The following is a 16390-nucleotide window of genomic DNA, read 5'->3' as shown; positions in this document are numbered from 1 at the left end:
CAACGTCCCCCCTCCCCCTTCCTTGGTTGTGCAGAAACTTCTTTTTCTGTTGGGCTTTTTTTTTTTTTCTTTTTCTTCTCTGTGTAAAATGGAGGGAGCCAGCCTCAGGATCGCTCTGCAGCCGCGGACACCCGGCTCCACACCGCCTAGTCTTTAAGCAAGTGAAGGGGGGCGGGCAGGGGGAGCCCTGCGCCCGCTCGGCTCCACTCATTCCCCCCCCGCCTCTTGCCCCGTCCGCGCCGAGCCGCGGAGGGGGTGCGCCGGCGGCCCGGACGCTGCCGGGGGCCGGGTGGGATCGCGGGGAGCCCCGCGGCGGCACCACCTGGGCTGGTGGGACGGATCGTCGCCCGCGGCGCTTTCGCTGCCGCTTGTGAAGATTTTTATTTGCTTCCGCACAATCACGCCCACGGGCGCTGTGTGCGTGTGTTGGGTTGGCTTTTTTTTTTTTTTTTCCTCCTTCTTCTGGTGGTGGAAAGCCCTAATTACTGCGATTGCTGATGGACCTTGGAAAGAAGGCTGCACTGGTGCCCCGCTCCGCAGTCCGACACGCTCAGCCCACGCCGGACAGAGCGACCGCTCGCCCGCCGTCCCCCGCCAGCTCCGCGGGTCCCTGCGCTCCCCCGGCAGCCGCCGCCGTCCGCTGCCTGGGAGGATACTGCCCGGCTCCTGCGATCCAGGATTTTACTTTTGCCTCGCCCTTTCACCTCCTGCTCTGCTTGGATTACTTGGCTGCTCTCGCTCGGTGATTCCATGGCAATGGAGGTGAGTCCGCGCGGGACACGGGCGGCTCCGCGCCGCAGGGGGCTGCCTCCGCGGGTGCGCAGGCTGGGCAGCACCTTGGCGGGGTCCCCAGCTGCGGGACGGCCCTCTCCTCCCCGGGCTGCCGCAGGGTGCTCCCACCTTTCCACTCTCACCCACCGCGGAGCTGCTCTCCGCTTGGAAAAAAGTTCTTTTATTTCCTTTTTCCTTTTCTTTTTAATTTCCCCCCCTGAAGAGAGGCTGCCTGCCGGAGGGACACTTGCTGGGCTTGCCGTGCCCGCCGCGTCCCCGTGCATCTTTCTGGCAGAGGCTCCTACCGCGAGTTTAAAGACATCTTTCCAAACTCCCCAAACTTTCCCGAGGACGATCGCTGTGGAGGAGCTCAACGTCGGCACTAATGGTGGCCTGTACCTTTAAGGAGAGCTGGCTGTGGGCCAGCGGAGGACCCGGAGTCAGCCCCCCCTCCACCCCCACCGTCCCTCCTTTTTAATTTTATTCTAAGTTTCTGGAGATTATCACTCTGCATCTGCAGAGGGTCCCGCCTGGGTCAGAGCGGAGGAGCGCGGCTCCTTGGGGTCCCTCTGGCGCGGCGAGGACTCCATGTTGGAAAGGCTGTTGGCTTTTTGTTGTTTGTTTGTTTTTAATTGTCAATTGTATGCTAAATCGGTTTCGCTCGGAGTGTCACGGAGAGTTCAGTTGGGCCGAGAAGCGAGGCTTTTCCCCGGCCGGAGCTGGCGCGGAGGGAACGACGGAGGTGCGCCTTAAACCCCTGGAAAACACTCCCTTCCGTCTCTCCGGTAGCAGAGAGGCTGGGGACCTAGCGAGTGCCTTTCTCTGCAAACGTGAAACCTGGTCCCGCCCGTCCAGAATGGATGTAAAGCCGCAGCGGGGAGCAGGGGGAGGCCGGGGATTCCCCGCGGAGCTGCTGCGCCTCCCGCGGAGGCCGCCGAGGTTTACAGCCCCCTGGAGCCGGGGCTCTGGATGCCGCCTTCCCGCAGGTAGTGCTCCCAGAAAACCAGATGCCTTCGCAGGCTTTCCAGACACCCCGTGTAAAACGGGATCACAGGCGATCCCGCGGCTGCAGGATCTGTAAAAGCCTCCCTTTTCATCTCAGCAAAGAGCGCGGGCTCCGCATGGGGTGTGTTAAATACCAAAACCCAGTCTCAGCGGTCCTACAAAGTTGAACATGGTGCCTCACACTCCTGATAGCCAGTGTTGCCATGCTGCCGGCGAGTGTTTCTTCTTTTTTGGCGTTTTGTTTTGTTTTTGATGGCAGCTCGTCAGCTGCTGCCTGCAGAAGGGACGGGCTGGAAGGGGTTGGGCCCCCGCCCGCGCCCCCCGGCGCAGGTGCCTCCTCCCGCCTCGCCACGCAGTGCCGTGTCAGGAGGATGAGGAGGGCGATAACAGCGATGATGAGGAGCGGGAGGTGCCGTCGGAGGGGCAGCAGCCGCTTGTCCCCGTCGCCTCGCGCGGCTGCGATGGCTGAGGCCGCCCCCTATTGGGAGCGGAGCGGCACAGCTCCCCGGGGGCCACCGGGGCTCAGGGGCTCCGGGGCTTTGGCCCGATGCAGCGCTGGCTGCGGTGCGGCGACGGCCGGGTCTGGGGTGCACCCGGGCCCTTTGAACGGGGCAAAAGGGTTTTGGCCCTGTCGTCCGGGTCTTGCAGCGGGGCCACCGTCACCCTCCACGCGGTGCCCCGGCCACCGGTTCCCTCTGCTCCTGGCGAACCCCGGCCACCCGCCCCACCGGGGCAGCTCGGTGTGCCCTGGCATGGCTGCTGGTCCGGGTAGCTGCGCATCTGTTGAGGTCCCTCTTGGGCAACGGCGTCTCCAGGCTCCTCAGGGCTCGGGCAGTTCCATGACACGTTGTTGTTATTATTATTGTTATTATTTATTATTATTATCAGATGAAAGAAAAAAAACCCAACACATTGGCTCTTGGGTGTCGCAGCGAGCTCCTCGCACACCTTACTTCGCCTCGCCCCTTGGTTAATATGCCCTCGGTTTTCCCGTCTTTCACGGGATTGACGACATGTAAACCGGACGGGCTTTTCCTGATGCAGGAGACCGGCCCCCGTTCACTCACCCCCAATAGTGAGGAACTGGGGACTTCCCCCCGGGCAGGAGGTATTTAACCCGCAGGAGGCGGGCAGGGACGAGAGGAGCCGTCGGTCCCGGCGCTACAGCCCCTGCGCGGTGGCGGTGAGCGGCGCAGCGCTCCGCACGTTGCCTGCAGCCTCGCCCCGTGTGTGTCCGGGGAGGTTTCGTGTCAGGCCGACTAACCGCCGCGGTGGTGCGATCGGTCCTCTCCTCCCGACCCTTCGCAAATAGAAATCAATTAGAATTAAGAGCACCTTCAATTCATCATCAAGGGCTTTCTGAGAATGAATAGGGAGCCCCCAAGTGTCGAAAATGTAATTTTTATTTTTTTTTTTCCTTCCGAGGGGAAGGGGAAAAAAAAAAAACAAACCAAAACTGTGAATGGCACTGGTTAGCGAGTTAGAATCCCGTGTGAGGACGCAGACGGTGATAGTGGGACCTGTCGGAGGAAGCGTTTGACTTCCAGGACAGCAGCCTGGTTGTTGCAGGGGCCGTGTCGGGACGCGGAGCTGCTCCTTGTCGCTCCAGATACCTCCCTGGGCCCGTACCGAGCCCGTCGGGGCCCGGGTGCTGTCGTCGGGGCTGTCAGCGCGGATCTCGGGGCTCCCTCGGCGACTGCGGAGAGCGGTCGGCGGTGCAGCACGGAGGCCGCGGCGAGATGGTTTAGGGTGCAGCGGCGAGCGTTTTCCCGGGCCGGCGGAGAAGGGCGAGGACCGACCACATCGTCCTCGTGTGGGAACCGCCCGGCCCCGTCGCGGCACTGATTCCCTCGTGGTACCGGCCTCCCCCCGCCGCCTTCCTGCTCGGGTCACTTTGCAAATCTGAAGCTTCCTTTAGCCAGCCGGGAATGTTTTGTGTCCACGATGCTGGCTCCGGAACGGGGAGCGATGGGGTAATGCCCGGCCCGGGGCTCGCAGGTCGCCTGTAGTGCCGGGGCAGTGAGGGGGTGGCCGGGCGGGATGCGGGAATGGGGTCCCCCATGCCCGGAGCAGCGGTCCGGTCCCGTCCCGTCGCGGGCGGGGAACGGGGAGCGGCGGGGCCGGGAGAGAGGGACAGGCGGGCGCGGGTCGGTGCTGCGGCCGCCCCGGGAAGGCGGTGACCGCGGGGGGGTGGGGGTGCGTGGGTGGGTTTTGCCCGGTGGAGCGGGAGCCGCGACGTGTCTGCGTCTGGCACCAAAGCCTCGGCGGAGAGAAGGGCAGGCGAGTCAGAGTAAAGTTAAAAGGAGCCCGGATGCTTCCGTTGTTTAAACTTGAATGCTCGAAAATGGTCTGAGAAGCAATAAACGATTTGATACTTTTTCTCCCCCCTCTAGAAATCCACTGCAGTATTAATCCAAGGAGGTGCTTTGGGGACAGTTGGCAGTACAATGGCTTCTCAGTACCTCATAGTGGCTCTGGCCATTTTCTCCTCTTTTACCCAGGTTGTAATTGAAGCCAGCTCGTGGTGGTAAGCATCTTGTATCGACTTCATTTTAAAACGGGATGTCAAGATTTGCTTGGTTAAATGTCTATTTACTTCTTATTTACTTTGTTTCTGAGAGAGTACCACATGAACGAGACAGCAGGGGAGTAATGTTTTAGTTGTAATATGTTATACAGTAAAATGAACCAACTCTCAAATAAGTGTAAATGTGCAACATCTCATGTTGTAAAATTAAGTTTTTAGAATGCTGTGCAGTAGCTTGTCTATGGATTTGATCATCCTTAAATTACTAGAAATGCTTCTCTTTTGAACGAGTAATTTCAACTCAGATTATAAATTTTGCATATATGAGAGAATGCTGATTTGCAAGTAAAAACTTAAAGTTTCAGTTTGAATGTTTCTGTAACGTAAATGTTTATTAATACATTTTGTTACAAAAAGGTACATTTAAATTTCTACTTTAGCAAATTATCGATTTCTCTGTAGTGTATGATGTTGGGGGTTCTTGAAACAGATGTTTCTCTACCGTTTCAAGTGATCTTTTTGGATTAATAGACACTTTAAAATTGAAATGTATGTTGTGAAGAGCACTTTTTAGAATTAAGAAAACAAAGTTGATTGTGTTTACAGCGAATATACTTGCCTCTGTGTTTTTGTGTGTAGTTTGGAAGAACCTAGAAGTAGTCTCTAGCAAGTATCTAACTTCTGACTTGTTAAAGGTTTCCCTATTTATGGTAGAACAGATTGAAAAATCCACACTTAAATCTAAAACATGTTTTGAAATAAACTGGGGTTTGAAGGTTCTTTTTAAATTTTTGCTTTATTTATTTTCTGACCTTGCAGTTGTTTGGGGTTTCTTTTATTTTTACTACGTCCATTAAGTTGGGCAAGGACTGCCTAGATGCAAGTCTTCCAGGTCTGCATCTTACTTCAATCCCTAATGTATGGTGATAACTACATGGGTGGGAAGTAATAACTTCTATGCTGTCTTTAAAACAAAAGTTTTATATTTAAGTTTTTTTTTTTCCTCACCTGTTAGCAAAACCAGGTGTTGTATACTCGTGTACAAGATACAGTTCTGTTTGGGATTTATAGACTCTTCTTTTCCCCCAATTCTTCTCTTTATTAATCCAAATCTTTCTTTATGCAGGTCTTTAGGGATGAACCCTATGAACCCCATGAACCCTGTTCAGATGTCAGAGGTATATATAATAGGAGCCCAGCCACTATGTAGCCAGCTAGCAGGGCTTTCCCAAGGACAGAAGAAACTCTGCCAATTGTATCAGGACCATATGCAGTTCATTGGAGAGGGTGCAAAGACGGGCATTAAGGAGTGCCAGTATCAGTTCAGACATAGAAGATGGAATTGCAGCACTGTGGACAACAACTCTGTTTTTGGAAGAGTCATGCAGATAGGTAGGAAGCAACATCTTTATAATTAAACTCTTGTTTAAGGATATCTATGGCACATACTGTTCCGCACTTGAAACTCTTGCCAGGTTCTTACTGAGTACTGTATACAATCAAGTGTTTTTAAAAGTTGGCAAAGGAGCTGAATTATTTTTAGCTGGAGGTGATTTCCCACCACTGTCCAGCCATGTGTCTTGGAAAACAAAGTAGGAATATATATTTGCATATGGGAATAGAGGAGAAAGGAAAATGTGGCCCTGAAATCTCCTTTTAGGAAACCTGAGACAAAATGAAGGCAACCTAAGAGAATTAGAATCAGCAGCATCTTGTAAAATTAAAGATGTCCATGTCTAGTTCCAAAGTTAGCGGCTGCATAATAAATTGCTCTTGGTCTGGAGCTTAACTGAAAATCGCTACTCTGTTAGTCTTTATTGGCAATGCCTTCTTGCTTATTGCCAGGTATGGTAATTTCTTTCTCTTATTGGGAAAGGTAGATTTATGTTAAAAAATAATGTAGCAGGGTAATTTTTATGAAATCAGCTCTATCAGGACAAAATGTGCGGTTGTCCTTGTAACTCACATTTAGCGTACTCATCGCTGTTAAGAGAGACACATTCCTGTTTAACATCTTGTCACAATTTGGTGGGCACCCAACACTTTCCCTATCAGATCCTCTTTGAAATGTGCTTCTCTAACGCTCATGTGCTGCCCACCTTTCCTGTTGTTTAAGGACCTCATAGTACTTTTAAGTCCTTGGCAAAATTTTAACCAGTGCTGCTGAGCTGAGTCCATGGTGAGACCTTCCTCTGGCTTTCCCAAAACAGACTGCTGATTCTGTGTAAGCAACTGAAAAGCGCCAGTTTTTCTGGGTGACGATTGTGGTCTTTTCTGTAATGATCAGTACACTGACAAACTCAGCAGTGCTTTTTAGTTGGAGATGTAAAGTACAGCTTTCATGTCAGTGTTTTCCTGTCCTGCTTTAAAAAAAAAAAAAAAAAAGTTTAAAAGTCATACTCAAGCTAGGTTTATCTGTAAATGAGCGAACTCCAGTTAAGGTTGAACGAATACATCAATTCACATTTGGTCTGCATTTTTGTTGAAAGAAGTTTTCATTTGGAAACTGTCAGACAAATAGAAAAAAAATCTATTGCATAAAAGTACCTAATTGGAACAGCTGATTTTAGATAAACAACCTTCCCTAGGCCTTTTTGCAAGCACAGTATTAACCCCCCCAGAGTTTGTTTTCTTACCCTACCCGAGCACAAGTCTAAAAGCACATGAAAGAAAACTTCTTCAATACACTTTTCTGTTCTAATAATCTAACAAATGTCAGAAAAATATCCAATTTAAAATGTAGGCCTTTGTCCTTCAGCCCTTATTTATTATCCAAGTCAGTGAAAATTAGCTCAAGGGAATTATTGGTGTGAAGAAACGTACAGGATTGGGCCCATGATTTGTGGTGTCTGTCTCCAGAATAGATGTTTCTGCCCTCCCCAAGTATGATGGATCTATTTAAAGGTGGTTTCTTTCAAGTTAAATAACTTTGCTCCACCCTTCTGCTGAATATGACTGTATTAGCTGATGTCTACACAGCAATTCATCATGTAATTAAGCCACTTATTCTAATTGCAGTTGGAAGCAAGGTTAATAGCCACATTCAAGAGTTAAAGATCCTAAAGAGTATATTCACTGAGAACAAGAAAGGTGTTGTGGGTAACAGTTGTATTATTTCATGCCGACCTTCAGTAACGACGCATTGCTGTTCCCCGGAGTGGAAGGAAAAACGTACTTTTGGAGTCTGGTTCAATTTTATTTCCGTCTGCCATACCCTGGCTTGTCAGGGACTGTCAGATACTCCTTACTCTCACTAGCGTAAGAAGAGTGTGGTCAGGGGCTGAGAGCACATAGTCTGGGGGGATTTTGTCATCTGAGCTAAAGTCGGCACTGTCGCTGGCTATGCACAGGAGAGCGCTGGGCAAAGCACTGACTGACAGCACAGTAATTACCCCAGTGGATAAATGGACAGTCTTTCTTCCAGGATTTATCCTGCAAAGTTAGCTAAAGCTGTACAAATAAACCTAGCATTGGGTTTGGAAACTTGCTCTGTGGCTTATTGAACTGCAAAATTTGAGGGTTTTTATTCTCTGCTACTCTCCTTTGCTGCTGGTTCCCAGGTCAGGCCATGGTCCTTGCTGTCTTCCTGCCTTGCGCCATCTCCTGGCTTTGTGGCCGGCCCTGGGCTGGCTGTGCTTGGGCTTTGCAAGCAGCTAAGAGGTGCTAACATAAAATAAAATACCTGGATCCTCTCCCAACAGCTCGGTGCTGTTGGGGTCCAGTTTATTCATGCCTGCTGCCTGACGTTGAATGCTTTTAAAATACAAGACAAAGAACATTTTGTATCTTACGTTCAGGTACAAAAAAAATTGTTCTGTTCTTGCAGACTTATTCATATCAAGTGTAAAGCTCAGCGCCTGGCTCTGTGGGTGGCTTCCTATAATGTGTGTGTATTGAACAGTTCCATTTCTATGTTTTATATATATGGGAGAGAGGGGATTCAAAAGTGTCTGGAATGTGTGTTTCCTTGCCATGGCTACAATAGAGAGACATGCTGGACTGTGGGAAAAGACATACATTTGACAGTGAAGGAAAGCACAGTTGTGCATAAAGCCTTAAAAAAGAGAAAAAAAATTCAGCGTAGCTCATCCATGTGGAACCATCATTCTTGATGTGTTCCTGGGGTGGATGACTTGAGACAGTGTTGACTTATAACCTGTGGGGGCTTGAAGTCTACTTCAGCAGCTAATGCTATTTTATAGTTTGCCTAAAGTTCAAGGAGGAAACTTGCGGGGGCAACTCTCCTTTCTGTACCCCATCCTTTCCTTCTCTTTTCCACTAAGAGTAAGTTCTTCCAAATATCCTGTAGGGTAACAATGAAAACTAGTAAAAAAAGTCACCTTTACGAGTTTAAATCCCTCAATAAACAGTACAGTTCACCACGTGAAAGCATGAGCTAACTAAACATGAAAAAGAATAAAATGTAATGGAAGAGGCGAGTCCTGTGGTCCGAAGCAGACCACGTTTCTTTCCTCTAAATCTAGTGGAAATTTTGCTTAAGGAATTGATCCAAAAATGTGTGTTACAGAAGAAACGGGAATGTTAAAATCTCTATGAGGTTTCCCCTGCTCTAGTTTGCAATAAATGCAACATAAGTCACTGCATAAAGCTGAACCTTTTTTAACTGAAAAGGCTATTCCTGTAACCCTTTATACCCCTAATTCATGTAAGTACTTCTACAGGCAGGTGTCTGTGAGAACAGACCATTGTAAGTAACGGAGCAAAGTGCTTCTGAACTTCCTTAAATGCGATCTTTCCCAATGTAAGAATTCTGATTTTTCCCATTTAAATCCAGCATCTCTTACTAATATCAATTCAGTGGGTGACAGCAGTTATATTAACAAAGCTGTTCTGAGCGTGGTATCATCTTAATGTTAAATATGGACCAGACTGCAAATTATTTACTTTCCGGAAGTGCTTGAAAGCTCCTATTAGATTTGACTTTTTATGATAGGTCTTAGACAAAATGTTTCTGCCTCAAAATGTTGCTGCCTAAATACATATGTCCAAAATGCAACCTCTTAAAGCCCTGATTTTAGAGGGGACCATGCTGGTCCCTAGGAAAAAACTTGTAAAATCAAGATTAAAACCTAGCATGAGCTATTCGTTGGACTGAATATTAGGAATAAAACATAATTCATATAGATTGAAAATTTTAAAAATGATATTTAGTTTATTCTTAGTCACTCTGTGAGTCTTCTGTGGAGAACACCCAGTGGAATGCTGTCTCTTAAGATAAAATGCAAACTTCGAGTGGGCTCTCTGGTGTAAGTTTTTTTGGTTGGTTGGGTTGGGTTTTTTTTTTTGTTTGTTTTGTTTGTTTGTTTTTTAAAGCTTTTTTAGTTGTAGTTAGAACTTGTGACATCCTTGGAAAAGCAATAGGGAAAATCAGCTTCTAAATAAGGGTGGGGTTAGATACCATCAAGAGGGTGGTATTTGACCATAACTTGTGTTGCGGGTATTGTAACTTTTTCTTCTGAAAGTTTGAAACTTGAGATTTTCGCTTTCCATTTAAAGGCACCAGATGTAAGAGAAAACCTTCAAGGCTGCCTTGTGCCAAGGTTTTTTTCTTCCCTGTAGCTTGTAAAGATGATTGCCCATGCACTCACTTGCCACATTCACATGAGCTGGAGAGGTGGATACTGAACAGCACAGGTTATGGGTTTTAAAGAGCCTCCTACAAAAGTGCCTGGCTTACATGTAGGGTGAAAAGTTGTGTGTTATTCTGCTACATGTTTCTTTTGATACCAGGAGGCTTTGTAAAACGCTATAACTTTAAAGAAATTGGAACAAGTTGGTTAAGTGCATAAATCAAGTTTGAGAAGTAGTAATTTAAGAACCAGACTTTTAAAAGTTGTATTTAACATCTCTTTTTTTCTGAAAGACAGGGAGTCTGTTTCCCTTTCTGTCCCTCACACGCAGGCACGGTTGCTTCAGCCCCGCTGGCATTGTGCTCCGGCCCTGATTCACCCCCTGCCCACTCCCTGGTCCAACACCAGCATGCATGAGAAGTGACTCCTGCTCCTCAAAAACACCGTATGTGCTCTAGTTGGATTGGGTTTGCTTGGTTTTTTTTGAGGTGAAGACCTTTTGAGGAGCATGGCTCAGGGTTACTCCAGCTTTTAATAGGCAAATGAATTTTGGTAGCTCCTGGGGAGCCTTTGTCTTCCCGGCTCACCGGTGGGCAGGGAGTGGTGCTTGTGGGCTCTTCCCTAACATGGCTTATCTTTCTGTGCAGGCAGCCGGGAGACAGCGTTCACCTATGCGGTGAGTGCAGCCGGGGTGGTCAACGCCATGAGCCGAGCCTGCCGGGAGGGCGAGCTCTCCTCCTGCGGCTGCAGCCGGGCAGCACGGCCCAAGGACTTACCCCGGGACTGGCTTTGGGGTGGCTGCGGGGATAACATCGAATACGGATACCGCTTCGCTAAGGAGTTCGTCGATGCCCGAGAGCGAGAGAGAGTTTATCAGAGAGGCTCCTATGAGAGTGCCCGCATCATGATGAACCTGCACAACAACGAGGCTGGGAGACGAGTAAGTGGCTACTGAACAGCACGTCCTTCTGCCCTTGTCTATGTCCCTGCTTTTGGGGAAAGATGTGCCTTGGCAAGGCACAGGGCAGCGCTGGGTGATGACTGTCCACTAAGGCTTGTCTCCATTTCGATGCACAAAATAAGAAAATAGCAAATACAGGGTGTAGACAGGTGGGAACTATATGAATTTGTGTTGCTCCTGGTTGTCTGACAGCCCGATTGCCTTCGTCATGGGGGAGGATTGAGACTGAAGTGTGTTGTGTTCCCCTCCATATTGTATCATTAAAAGCGCCCAGCTCATGTGGATTTTCTGTAGAACAGAATTTTATTAGTTTGCATTTCCAACCAGGACAGTGTGCATTGGCGGGAAGAGGGACACGCTGGGTTTCCCAGGCTGGAATCATGCAGCAGGACTGTTCTGACTCTTTTTTTCTTTCCCTTCTTTAAGAGGATGTGAAAAGCTCCTCCACATTATTAGAAAACATGATCTTCTGTGGTTAAACATGTCTTTATGGTTTCTTTAATCTCAAAAATGCCTAAATGAATGGGTGTAAACTTTTCTTTTTTTAATAGTCTGAATATGAAGAGCCAAAGTCATTATTTTCCTAGAGCTTGATGTGCCAGAAATAGTCGGCTGGAGACTTTACACTTGTGTTCTAAGGTGAAGAAGGATGAAAGATAATTGAAAATTAATAGTATTTAAACATGAGAGGAGGGTGTCTGAAAGCAATGAACAGGCCAATTTACTATTAGCAAGAAGAAAAATGACGCTTTCACGGTTGCTTACGGAGACTCGAGCAGTTTTTTCCTTCCTCAGCCTCATCTTTGCATTGCCATTTGGCAGCGTTAAGCCTCTCTGTAACTGCTGGGTGGAAGCTGTCTACAGTATCATCTAATGTGTCAGACCCCAGGATTTTTGGGGCAGTGTCAACACTGACTCTTATTTCTATTTGTACAGGGCAAATGACTGATATTTCGCTGCCAAAGCTTTGTAAAGAGGATATTGCTATGTAGTTCTGTCCCCCACCCATAGGTGTTTGGGGGTTTCTTCTTGGATGAAGTCTCTTTTGCAGAGTAGTATTTGGGATAGGAGGAGGATGCCGAGCCAAGAGTAGACAATCAGCTGCAGCTGAGCCAGGAGCAAGAGGAATCTTAACTCTTTCTCTAATTGCAGTCTCAAGCAGAGATCAATAGAGAGGGTAACTCAGATAGAAAATCAAGGGATGTTTTGCATTTCTCAATGAAACAGCAAAATCCTTTGCTGGCGTGAGAGTGAATTCCTAAAATTTGACTACAGCCTGACTGATGCTGCTGTCTGGGCTGTGTGTGCTGTTGCGGCTGTCTGCACTGGGGAGAGGCTGGCAAGACCATTCCCCTCCTCCTCTTCCCTAACAGGGGTGCTGGGGGTACACGTGTGTCTGCTCGCTTGTTCTTCCTTCCCACCCTATCGCAGGAGGGAGGAGGATGCTAAGGTGGATATTGTGGAGGACCATGAGGGAATGTGACAAAGGGCAGGCACTGAGGGAAAGAAATGCTTTCATAGCCATGCTCACCTTTCATCACCCTTTTTGCTTTCTCTCCCTGCCCTCTCCAGACTGTGTATAACCTGGCTGACGTGGCCTGTAAGTGTCATGGTGTCTCTGGTTCCTGTAGCCTGAAGACCTGTTGGCTGCAACTTGCCGATTTCCGCAAGGTAGGCGATGCCCTGAAGGAGAAATACGATAGCGCAGCTGCCATGAAACTCAACAGCCGGGGCAAGCTGGTGCAAGTGAACAGCCGCTTCAACGCACCCACCATCCACGACCTGGTCTACATCGATCCCAGCCCTGACTACTGTGTGCGCAATGAGAGCACTGGCTCCCTGGGCACCCAGGGCCGCCTTTGCAATAAGACCTCGGAGGGCATGGACGGCTGTGAACTCATGTGCTGTGGCCGGGGGTACGACCAGTTCAAGACGGTGCAGCGAGAACGCTGCCACTGCAAGTTCCACTGGTGCTGCTACGTGAAATGCAAGTTGTGCACAGAGATCGTGGACCAATTTGTGTGCAAATAGGGGACGGATAAGGTGGGAGGAACTGCAGCCACCTGCCAGCAAGGGGTGCAGGCCCCTCTCCCTTTCCAGAGGACTATCTCCACTTTATTTATAGAGTACAATGAGTTGTCATCTTTTTTAAAAAAAAAAAAAAAAAGGGCGGGGGGAGGAAAAAAAAAACCAAGACCGAAAAAAGAAAAATATAAAAGTTGCAAAGAGAAGTGCCTGGAAACCCTCTCTGCATCCATCCCAGAACTGTGTGCGGCTTATATTTTTGGCAATAATGGGGAGAACCTGAGAATATTTATTTTACGAAGTAAAAAAAAAAAATAAGAAAGACTTTTCTTAAAAGCAATAGGGTAGTTCGAGGGCAAAATCCAACATATCTTAATTTAGTCCCATGGGACGTAATACATGTGCAGTAAGTAGGCAGAGTAAACATGTAATGTGCTTTGGATGTTAGAACCATCCTTATGGATGTGAGGAGCACACAGACCTATCCATGACTTTTAGTTTCAGACACTAGAAGTTATCACAATAGGGTATATAAAGCTGTTAGTACATTTAGGGCTCTGTAAATAAGGGATATATTCATCACAAAGTGTGGTGTCTCTTACATATCTGAATGTGCCCGCTTAATGTCATCGGAGGGTAAAGAGCAAAGGATCATAAAGGCTTCAACTGCGCTATTCCGAAGTCGCCATGTCTGGTTCCAGAACCTAACAAGACAAAAAAAAAAAAAAAAAAGAATAAATCTGCCTTGACAAATAATAAAGGTAATATTTAAGGCAGAATTTGGCCTTATTAGCTAATTGTGACATTGGAGTGACTCATCCTGTGGAGCGGTACTTCACTGCTGCCAAGTGTGGTGAGTGGCCAAGGTGCAGTCTTCGTCGGTCACTGTAGCCAGGTGGAGGGAGCTGCAACGCTTGCAAACAGCTTCGGTCTCCCAGCCTGGAAAGCCCATAGAAACAGAATACCCCAAATTTGAAAATGCCTTAAAAATGGTGTAATAGCTGGCTGTCTTTCAAAACACAGCTTGACAAATAACTCCTCTAATTTTATGTGAGAAAATAAATCATTAGATATCCCCTCTTGGAATGATTGGTTGGTTGTGTTTTTTTTGTTTTTTTTCAGATTTTGGGAATGCTTTCACTCAAGGAGACAATAGCTTCATATTTTAATAACATTATTATAGTTCAATGAAATGTTGCAGCAATACCAAATTCATCATCCTATGTCTATAATACACATGCTTTAGATAATATATTGCAGATATATGCTACAACTGTTCAGACTATACTTGAGCAGTTACATATATATGGGAGAACTGTGGTCTGTTGGTGTCTGATAGTTCAAAGCTTTTTTGTACATATATATTTTAATGATTTAAGAAATAATAAAACGTCTAAATTACAGGGGCAGTTCACCCCCATTTTCTTTTTCAGATCTCTTCAGGTTTTTAGATTGATTCTAACCTTTTGGTGGTTTTTATTTTTTTAATTATTTTTAAAAAGCTTTTATCATTCAAAAGTTTTAGGGATTATCACAAAGAAGTAAACCTCTCCCCAGCTTTAGGACTCTCGGGTGGTTGGTAGAGGTAGCACCGTGCACTTGAATTGATACCGGTTTGGAGATTGTTTCTATTCCACTCTCACATTCAGGGCATTATTGATTATTGCTGAGAGGAGACACCTTGCAACTCTAAAATTTGCTGCATTTGGCCCTTGCTTTTCATTTTTTTTTAAATGAAAATCGTTATTTGTTGAACAACATGTGTTCCCCCCAATGCTGCGTAGTTACACAGGATTTCGTCACTGGTTCAGATGTCTCTTTCCAACTCAGTCCCATCCAACAGGTTAAAGAAAATGGTTTTGCAAATACCAAGTGAAGAAAGTCTTTTCACTTTAGCCTAGTTGTACTAAAGCCTTAACTTTTCACCATCCTTTAAGCAGTATCGTTAAGTTCATCTTGATCATTTATCATCTTCTTAAATGGCGCTTTATTGCTCTTAATTTATTGTACAAGGACATATTTACCCCTCATCTTCAGATGTTTGCAAAGAATATCATTAAAGTAAGATAAATAAATGAAGCACTAATTCATTGAATATGTCACTGGTTTTTATTGTACAAAAACCATGGTCTTTTTTCATTTGCTGAATCTCCTATTGTTCTTTTTTAGTGACTTTTGTCTGAGCAGAACTGAATCTCTTGATCCTAGCTATTAAAACACTATTTAATGTAAAATATTTGACTTGTCATTCAGATATGTAAATCTTCTATGTCCTTTCCTCTGTTCTGTACATTTAATGTACATATTTCTGTCTTGCGTGATTTGTATATTTCACTGGTTTAAAAAAAAAAAAAAAAGAAAGGATTATGCCATAATGGAAGATAGACTATAAAAATAAAACTTTGGTTGTATATTGGGAAGTGGTTTTAATTATCTTTCAGAGGAGAGTTTGTTAAAACAATGAATGGAGTTGATTTTAAAATTTACTACGTGGTAAAACAGGGAAGTGATTGTTCGCCAAACATACAAAGTTCATCTTGAAGTTTTATTTCTGTATTAACAAGGCATACAGATATAACTACTTCTTAAATAGAAGGAAATAAAAACCCAAGATCCCATCTCAAATCCCTGCGGCTGAACTAGAAAGCATTTTAGAGATGGGTAAGTACTTAATTGGCGATGGATAAGGACCTGGGTTAATGTTCTTTGTGTACATATGGTTTCCAGGGCTGTTTGTAAGTGATTCTGGGACAGCGGGGCCTGATCTGTGACCAGCTTCCTCCAGTAACCCCAGGGATGGCAGCCAGATCCTCGTGTGCGCAAAAGTTTCCAACACAAAAAGTTGTCGGGGCCGGGTTGGATGCAGTTTGGGTTGCATGTGCGGTTGCTGCGCGTGGTTCCCCCACCGTCAGTCTGCACCTGGGCTGCAAGGTGACAGCTCACCACTGTTTCCTTAGACTTCTCACCCAGAAACTGAGCATGGATGGAGGGAAGAGTCCTTTAAAGACAAAAAAAAAAAAAAGCAAAGTATGATGAGCTAGTAAGGAAGTAAAGCAGAAAATTAAAATTAGTATAAAAAACCAAGACTTCTGTGTTGAAAATGGCTTTTCTTTGAACTGATTTCCTGGGTAAGTCACCTTTTATTTTTCTGCAATAAAGAGCATGAGGAATTAGTGGCCTTTCTCTACCTGTCTTCTGCTTTTTTTTCATTGTTTTTTTTTTTTTTTCTCAAGGATAACCTTCTAACATATCGAAACTCCTTCTGGCTGCCAAGAATCTATTATCCCACAAACCAGTAGACCAACATCGTGTGTTTAAAATAGCAATTCTGGGCAAATGCAACGTTCTGTGGTCCTATTACTGACATCTGGTTCAGTTTTCCTTCACTTGTATATTGACCAGTATTCTTTATTGCAAAAACACAGCCCCTATTTAGGAAAGTCAGCATTTTTTTTGGCTGGATTGTATTCAAGCTCTTCCCAATAACAGAAAAGTTACAAAAAAATTTCT

General features: G+C 46.2%; 1 protein-coding gene across 5 annotated transcripts; it reads left to right on the top strand.

The window, feature by feature from the left end:
- Window positions 1–249: 249 nt before the first annotated feature.
- On the top strand, window positions 250–15300 carry WNT5A (Wnt family member 5A). 5 transcript variants are annotated; one of them, XM_065845860.2, is made up of 5 exons: window positions 250–762; window positions 4170–4303; window positions 5430–5695; window positions 10542–10834; window positions 12428–15300. In XM_065845860.2, the coding sequence occupies exons 1-5, from the start codon at window positions 751–753 to the stop codon at window positions 12884–12886; spliced, it is 1164 nt and encodes a 387-aa protein (XP_065701932.1). In that variant the 5' UTR covers window positions 250–750; the 3' UTR covers window positions 12887–15300. The 5 variants fall into 5 exon arrangements, with proteins under 5 accessions (XP_065701932.1, XP_071669275.1, XP_071669277.1 ...); XM_071813174.1 differs by lacking the exon at window positions 250–762 and adding an exon at window positions 1265–1513; XM_071813176.1 differs by lacking the exon at window positions 250–762 and adding an exon at window positions 1539–1757.
- Window positions 15301–16390: the final 1090 nt, after the last annotated feature.

This window comes from Patagioenas fasciata, chromosome 10 (assembly GCF_037038585.1).
Source record: "Patagioenas fasciata isolate bPatFas1 chromosome 10, bPatFas1.hap1, whole genome shotgun sequence".
Classification (NCBI taxonomy): Eukaryota; Metazoa; Chordata; class Aves; order Columbiformes; family Columbidae; genus Patagioenas; species Patagioenas fasciata.
Note: the sequence above shows the minus strand (reverse complement) of the source record. Positions and strands in the feature narration are given on the sequence as shown.

Coding starts and splice junctions, on each gene's coding strand:
- WNT5A (XM_071813174.1), top strand. CDS start 1,415: ATGCTAAATCGGTTTCGCTCGGAGTGTCACGGAGAGTTCAGTTGGGCC. Junction 1,514..4,169: donor GCGCGGAGGGAACGACGGAG/GTGCGCCTTAAA, acceptor TCCCCCCTCTAG/AAATCCACTGCAGTATTAAT. Junction 5,696..10,541: donor TGGAAGAGTCATGCAGATAG/GTAGGAAGCAAC, acceptor CTTTCTGTGCAG/GCAGCCGGGAGACAGCGTTC.